At 44.4% G+C, this 7,549-nt stretch overlaps 1 protein-coding gene across 1 annotated transcript in view; it reads right to left on the bottom strand.

Annotated features, from left to right (window-relative positions):
* Positions 1-582: 582 nt before the first annotated feature.
* Positions 583-7,549, bottom strand: part of prf1.3 (perforin 1.3) — a 7,997-nt gene continuing 1,030 nt past the window's right edge. Inside the window, exons 2-7 of the mRNA XM_030058163.1 lie at positions 7,453-7,494; positions 6,481-6,573; positions 5,741-5,877; positions 4,665-5,163; positions 1,619-1,989; positions 583-933 (exon numbers count right to left, since the gene is read on the bottom strand). Coding sequence (XP_029914023.1) covers positions 624-933; positions 1,619-1,989; positions 4,665-5,163; positions 5,741-5,877; positions 6,481-6,573; positions 7,453-7,494 — 1,452 coding nt within the window. The 3' untranslated portion in view covers positions 583-623. The remainder of the gene's footprint in view (positions 934-1,618; positions 1,990-4,664; positions 5,164-5,740; positions 5,878-6,480; positions 6,574-7,452; positions 7,495-7,549) is intronic.

The raw sequence follows: 7,549 nt of genomic DNA, 5'->3' as shown, positions 1-7,549 counted from the left end.
AATCTCTTCTTCACAATTAAGCAGAGCAATTATTATTTCCTGTCATTTTTACTTTCAACAGCGTCATCTCCCCTTGTTACTTCGGGTCAGCTGGGCTTCACTAATTAGGTATTTTGCAAGCTGTAGCTGAATTTTTTGCTCCATAGCAACAAGAATGCGACCTTTGACCTCTTACTCTCTCAGTTACTACTGACACCTGCACCTCTGCTTTGTGTGTGAGCAGGAGAAAGAAGAAGTGTCTTTATGCTAAACTAACATGAAATGCTATTGACAGGAGCTAAACCACTGGGCGTACAGAGGTGAAAATGGTATCGAACATCTTGTTTCAGTCTGGGGAAGTGGAAAAAGGGTATTTTGGATTTGTATTGAGTATTCCCTTACATTGCTGGTAAACATTTATTTTGTATTTATGATATTTTCTCACACTCTGAGACATGTTGCTATTCACATATTTCTCTGTCTGAGCTCACAGCAGACTGGGAAGATCTGTAAGTTTGTAATACTAAAAGGCACAAAAAGAAACTAGTAACTTTGCTGAACCCATCAAATCCTGAGGAGAGCAAATATTGATCTGTGAAGCCTTGCAGATTTTTCAGGAGATCGTTATCTAAAATTTGGCCATGTTATGTTTTCAGAGGAAGTCTAAGGGAGACGGTGTTGTGCGCTCTGCCAGCGTCCCACCGCAGAGCCGGCATCCCCGAACCCCAGCCGTCCTCCACGTCTTCCACCATGCCCGGTGAGGGGGAGTAGTGGCCACACAGTGACCCCTTCAGGCTGGGCCCGCACACCACCGTCAGCGACACGAACAGGGAGCCGTGCTTCAGCTTGAAGGTCTTGCCGACGTTCCGGCCGCTGGTGGGGATCAGGTACACCCTCCCCAGCAGGTCGTCGTTCCACCGGTTGTCCCGGTCCCAAACCTCGAAACAAATTTTGCTGCAGGGAGGAACAAGAGGAGCGTCACTTCACAAAGAGTTAGAGATGCCGGAAGGTTCAAATCCTCAGATTGACAGCCAGGGACGGTGACGCTGCCCTTGAGCAAGGCATTTACAGTCACACTGGACCAGCCTTCAGAGGCTATTTTGCCTCCTTAATGTGATTTATTGTGTTTTCAGTTATGTCAATAAATCCCTAATTTTACTACTTTAAAGTTTTCATATTATATCAGATTATTTTAGACCTGATTATTTTAGATCAGATTATCTTAGACCTGATTATTTTTGACCAGATTATCCTTGACCTGATTATTTTCGACCAGATTATTTTAAATCTGATTATTCTAGATCAGATTATGATGAACCCGATTACTTTATATCTGATTATTTTAGACCTGATTATTTTAGATCACATTATATTATTCCTGATTATTTTAGATTATATTAGACCTGCTAATTTTCGATCAGAAATGTTTTTAGACCTGATTATTTTACATCAGATTATATTACATCTGATTATTAGGACCAGATTACTTTACAGCTGATTATTTTAGATAAGATTATTTTAGAGATAATTAGAGTAAATTAAATACTTTTCATCAGATTATTATAGATCAGATTATTTGATTGGATGATATTTTAGTTCAAATTATCCTAGACCAGATTAGAGTTGACTAGATACTCACGTTCTGCTCTGCAGGTTCACGGTACCAAACTGGATTCGGAAGTTCCAGCGGGGGAAGTCATTATTCCAGATCACCGGAGTCGTGGCTCCTTGATTACCATAGAAAACCTTCACATAGCCGTCGGTCTTGGAGACATAGTCGCCCCAGAGGCCCGCAGCTCGGACCACCGTCACGTTCATCCGGGCCACGCCGGACGCAGAGGGGCAGCAGTTGGAGTCGACCATGCGGTGTCCCAAACATTTACACGCACAGTTTTTATTTTTTCTGCCAACCTTGCAGTGAGCGGGGCAGCGGAGTGACACGGCGCTCTTTCGGATGTAGTCGCTGACGGCGTCCTGTAGGCTGGCCCTCAGTGTGGGGTTTTCTCTCACCTTAAAAGTGTAGAACGTGGAGTAACAGTAAGATCCATTAAGTTGTTATATGGAGAGACTAGGGGCCCTATCTTGTGCCACCCGCTACCCGCTGCCACTACCCGCAAATTGCGGATTTAGGAACTTCTGCTATCCCTAAACGGTATCTTGCGGCCACGCTACCCGCTATCCCTTATGCCGACTCCGTCATTTGCGCCTGGAGGTGTGTCCATGGGCGTGTTTCATGCGCTATCCCTAAAATTGCTATCTTGCGCACACACTTTAGGGATAGCGGATAGTGGGTGGTCCTGACCACCCGCTATCCGCTATCCCAAAGTTTGGGCTGTTACGAGAGCACGCCCAGGCGGCTTCAATGCGCGCCCCGACGGAGCCTCGCCACACACACGGTCGGACTGATACCGGGACGTCGCCGGAATGGACTGAGTATATTACTCATAAAGACTGTTTAGAGGAAAGACTGATTTAATTGGACACTTACGCCAGCACGTTTTATTGTTTTATCATAAGCCAGCAGCTGTGCTATATTTTTATTTTTAATATTTTATTTGCCCAATCTACCTTGTCAATAAATTAGTTTACACATAGTTCCACCTCTGCCTCTTGTGTGTGTGTGGTGTGACCCGGGGATTTTACTCAATCAGTACAAGCTTGTGACACGTCTACTTGGACACATGTGGCTCCACCTCCCGAATTAACTCGCCTGTAATATAATGTATAATATGTATATATATATATAAAGCCAACTTGCTTTAGCCTCAGTAGAACCCCAGAGAAAATCTACCTTAGGATTTAGGATTTAGGATTTAGGATTTAGGATTTAGGATAGCGCAGCCTGCCCTTAAAGGCAATGGCACCTGGCACACTGATTGGTTTAACTGGCGTAACACCCAAAACACGCCTATGCATAATATAGCGGGTAGCGCAGGTGTTTTGCGGATAGCGGGAGGTGCACAAGATAGCAACTTTACGGGGGAACGCCTCTTCCTAAATCCTAAATCCGCAAATAACGGGTTTAGGGAGTCTGGCGCAAGATAGGGCCCTAAACCTTCAACACAGAATGGCACTGGTCTCTGGATTCATTCACTTAAATGGAAAGACCTTGTAAGTTGTGTTTTACCTGAAAGAATGGCTCAACCCTCTAGAAAATACTTATTTTCATTGACAGAAAGGCAATTTAACCAATGTTGCAAGAGCAATTAACAATTTTGCTGCTCGTTACACGGAGGAACTCAAAGGGGTTTAGCTCAGTGAGATGAGAAAAGTAGCCTTGGTTGCTAAGACACACATAAAGGTTAATAACCAGTGCTGGATTGAGTATTTAGGCTTTCCTAACCTGAGATGAGATAGGATAAAGTAAGATAAGACTGGTTTCCTACAGGACTTCTGTAATACCAAATTGGGGGAAAAAAATCTGTTGTTAGACTCTCCCTAACTTAAAAGTGCAATATCTAGTTTTAGATAAACTCTGAGGGCTCTAGTTTCCCGGCGCAGCGCGGGGTGGCGCAGTGAGGCGAACCCTGCGCAGAGCTAGTTTCGACCGGCGAAACAGCAGAGGCGGACAGTGTCCAAGTTTCGCAGGCGGAGGTTCGCCGAGATGGGAGTGGCGGCGCAGCGAGGGGAGGTGCCGACAGATTCGGCTTGGCGCAGTGACAGTTTCGTGCCAAAAGGCTTCGCCGAGGTGCGCCAAAAGCTCGCCATCTGAAACCACGTCTACTTTCAGCGCAAGGCGGAGCGGAGCCGGCGCAGTGGAAGTTTGGCTGCCTGGCGCACATCACCAAAACCTCACAATCAGCATAAACGGTGCCAGTCTCCTTTGATCTGACATCAGCTGTGACGGGACAGTTGATATGGAGATATGTGTATGTGCTGATTGTGATCGTAGCATTGAATAGTGTTTTTTTCGGTATTTATTGCATTGTTCATGTGCCTGACATCCCGGAAGCCTGCCTGTGAGGTTTTGGTGACGTGTCCGCACAGCTCGCCGGTCTCCGCTCCGCGCCTGTCTCCTGAGCTCCGCTCCGCCTGCGGCAATAGACCTCCATGTCAGCTGTGTAAACTTTCATTATGCCTTCGCGCAGCGCATTTTAAAGGCAAGGACAGGGGCTCATTTGATTGGTTAAATGTGAATCGGCTGTGTCAAACCCACTCCACGCCTTCTCTCCTCCCTTGCGCCGGTAGGAGGGACGGCGGAGTACTTGCGCCACCGAGAACGGCGTGCCAAACTTGGAAAATCCGCCTGGCCACACCCAGTTGGCGAAGCGCATCTGTGCTACGCCCCCGCCTCGCCTGGTCTGCGAAACTAGAGCCCGGAGTAGTTAAAAGTAGTAGTACTACTAGTAGTAGTAAAAGCTGTAGTAAAAGTAGTTTGGCTCCTGATCTGAAAAGTTACCACTTTACTGTTGGTGTTTATAATAGCAAGGCATTTCTGTAAAATGTTTCTGTAAAATGGCCTCAGGTGTCCAGGAGTCTGGCTGGGACAAAAACCTGCAGGAAAGGGGGTGAACTTAGGTGCAGGATTGAGGACTTTTATTCTAGAAAGACCTGAGTTTTCTTTATCTTACTGAACATGGATAGACCTTGGGTTACCTAAAACTGAGTTTCTTCAAGTTCCCTGTGCAGAAATGCCCAGAGTGCCTCAATTTAAACATCTAGGCAGAAAAACCTTTATGCCTCACCAGGGTATGCAGGGGGCTCAGCTGGTAGGACACCACGCCTGGGACTGTCTTCAGGGACTTGAGCCACTTCTTGTAACCGACTTTATTGTTGGAGTCGAAGAGGAGGTCCCCGACATCCCCATCGCCTCCTAAAACCTCTGTGACCCGGTCCGAGAAAGCCCCGCTGAAGCTGTTGCCCGTTTTCAGCTTCTTGGCCTGCGACTTGCAGAAGCTGGAGGATGCACTCGGGGTGATGCCATGGATCGTGGCGCGGGCCTCGACGGACAGGCAGTTCTTGACGGTGTGCATGGACAGTTTGCTCATGGCGGCCCGGCAGGTCTGGATGGCGGTGGTGGCGTGCACGCGGCCGCCCAGTTGAACCCTGCGGATGAAGTGTGTCCCGTAGATGCCGATGAACTGTCGGTAGGCGGTGGTGTTCTTGTGGTCGTAGGTGCTGGGCAGATTCTTCAGGGCCTCCTCAAACTCTGTGCTCAGTGGGGGGGTGGAGTGGAGACGGAAACTGAAGGCAGAACCCAGGAAATCTTTTCAGGCTAACAGGTTCAGAGTATTTCACTTTGCCATCTGATCAAGACACTTTAAGACTTTGTTTGTAACAGAGTGAGATGTGAGTAGATGCCAGTACTACTGGATACAACTAAAGTTTTGGCTATTAATCCGTTACATAGCATTTTAAAAGACATAACTGTCCTCTAAAATCTGAGTTCGTGTTTATCATTTAGTGACATAACTTTTAGGTCAAATATCGATTTGTGGTGTTTTACGCCAATGACTAAAATCATTGCAATTTTGCAGTCTAATTACTGTGATATCCTCACTAATGTGGAAAGAGCTTTGTCCCAACATGACATGTGGTCCTTAGAAAAAAGCAACAGGTATTCTACAAAATGACTTTTTCTCAAGTTACATAAGAAGGGCTTTGGGTCAAAACACTATTGGATTTAAGAAAAAAAACTCTTTCTTGATAATTTTAAAGCAATAACTCAAATTTTCTGGAGTATCTCCTTCAAGTCATCAATGGTCAAGAGCAGATGGGCAGATGACACCCCGTATGTCCCTGTATAATTCTCTGTACTCACGTGTAGTATTTGCATTTGAACTCATGGCTCGTGAAGGAGAACTTGTCTTGCTTGGTGTGACTCGAGGCGAAGCGAGACGACTTGGAGTGCGATCCCCCGACGGCAAATCCAAACAGGCCACCAACACTCAAACCGACCTTATTTGTGTTAATGGTAAATGTTAATAACTGCATCCTATTCATCACAAATCATAAATAATAAGATAACACAATTACTTGATGATGCAATTCAAAAGTTTGACTGTGCAGAATTCTGTATAGTTTTAGCACAACATTTTGCTTACATTTTAAATTGCATCTAATGAAACTGTGATGGGTGAATCGTCTCATTTGTGGTGACTATAGCCAAATAAAATGTAGAATACAAATACACATACAGATTTATGTACTGTGATACACTAAATTTTGATATTTCGCCCCATCCCTAATAAATAACTATGCAAATTAATTCTCTACAGCCTCAACAAGCTATTCCTTGCACTTCAAACAGGTGTAGCTGTGCTTTAAGTTAATGTAGTTAACTATACCTTTTATGAATGAAAAACATAATTTATTCGCCAGTCTTACTAGCTGGATTCTGGTTACAAACCCCCTCCATCTGAAGAGGCTGGTGAGATAGCCAAAGAACGTGTTCACAGCCTTCAGTATTTTTGCATTAACTCCAAACGTACCATGATTACAGCCGTGCAGTGCAGATAATTTTTTTGTATGAGCGCGTGAAAATAAAAATCAGAGTCCCACCTTCCAGCTGACGCCCAGAGATTTGCTGGTCTCCCTCATGACCGACTGGCTGGACTCGTACATCCTGCTGCTCAGACTGCGCCTGCACTGCACCTGCGGGCACAGAGGAGGCTGCCTGGAACTATTGTTTTTTTCCAATTTATAAACACTAAAAGTTATTGCAAATCAATAAAAAAAATCTCCCTGATACACAAAGAAAGGTACCTATCATGCTCGTGAAAACAATTAAATGCATAATGTGTAAGGGGAGATTTTTTATCCTCTGTGCACAGACTTCACAGATGCTTAGTACTTTTCCATGCATTCATTCTCAGGTTATTACACTGGCCATTACACTGGATTAAAGGGTAAATAGACACAAAACAGAATTAACATATTTTTTGGGGAAAAAATATCAACAGAGTTTTTTTTTTTTCACCTCAGGAATAAAGAAAGTAATGTTCTTTGCTGATGATCGTGTTTTATTTTTTAACAATTTTTTTTTTTTTTTTTTTTTTTTTTACAATACAGTGGCTTTGTTTCAGGTTTAAAGGGTATGAATGTCATGAAACCTGTCTGATATATGAGAGTTAAAGCAGAAAAGGTTCAATGAGTTTTTCCACCAGCAGTGAGGTCAGTGTGAGCCTCCACAACACACCTCCGCAGCAGTTTAACCACTGGGTTATCAGTGGAGCTGTGTGGCTGGCAAAAAAAAAAAAAAAAATACTAACATTGTGCTTGTCAGCAGAACAGGCCTCATGTGAGGAACGGCTGTTTAGGCTGTGAAGTTTGATGCAAACTCATCTAGAACGAGTGGAAATGTTTCTGACACTTTGCCGTCTGAGCAGCTGACTCAGAACTGATGCTGTGTATCAATTAAAACTTATTTATGATGTTTTTTGATGTCATTTCATGTCATGTCATACATGTCATACTTTATTTTTGTTTTATTTTATGAATTTGAGGCAGTCAAAGTGACTTCTCTCCACTGACCTTGATGCGCCAGTCCTTCACCGATGCCGGCAGCTTCTGTTTCTGGTTTGAGGAGGAAACAGAAGCAGATCTCCATCAACACGGCGATGTAGGAAAC

This window comes from Myripristis murdjan, chromosome 8 (genome assembly GCF_902150065.1).
Source record: "Myripristis murdjan chromosome 8, fMyrMur1.1, whole genome shotgun sequence".
Taxonomy (NCBI): Eukaryota; Metazoa; Chordata; class Actinopteri; order Holocentriformes; family Holocentridae; genus Myripristis; species Myripristis murdjan.
This window is presented reverse-complemented; position numbering and strand designations above follow the sequence as displayed.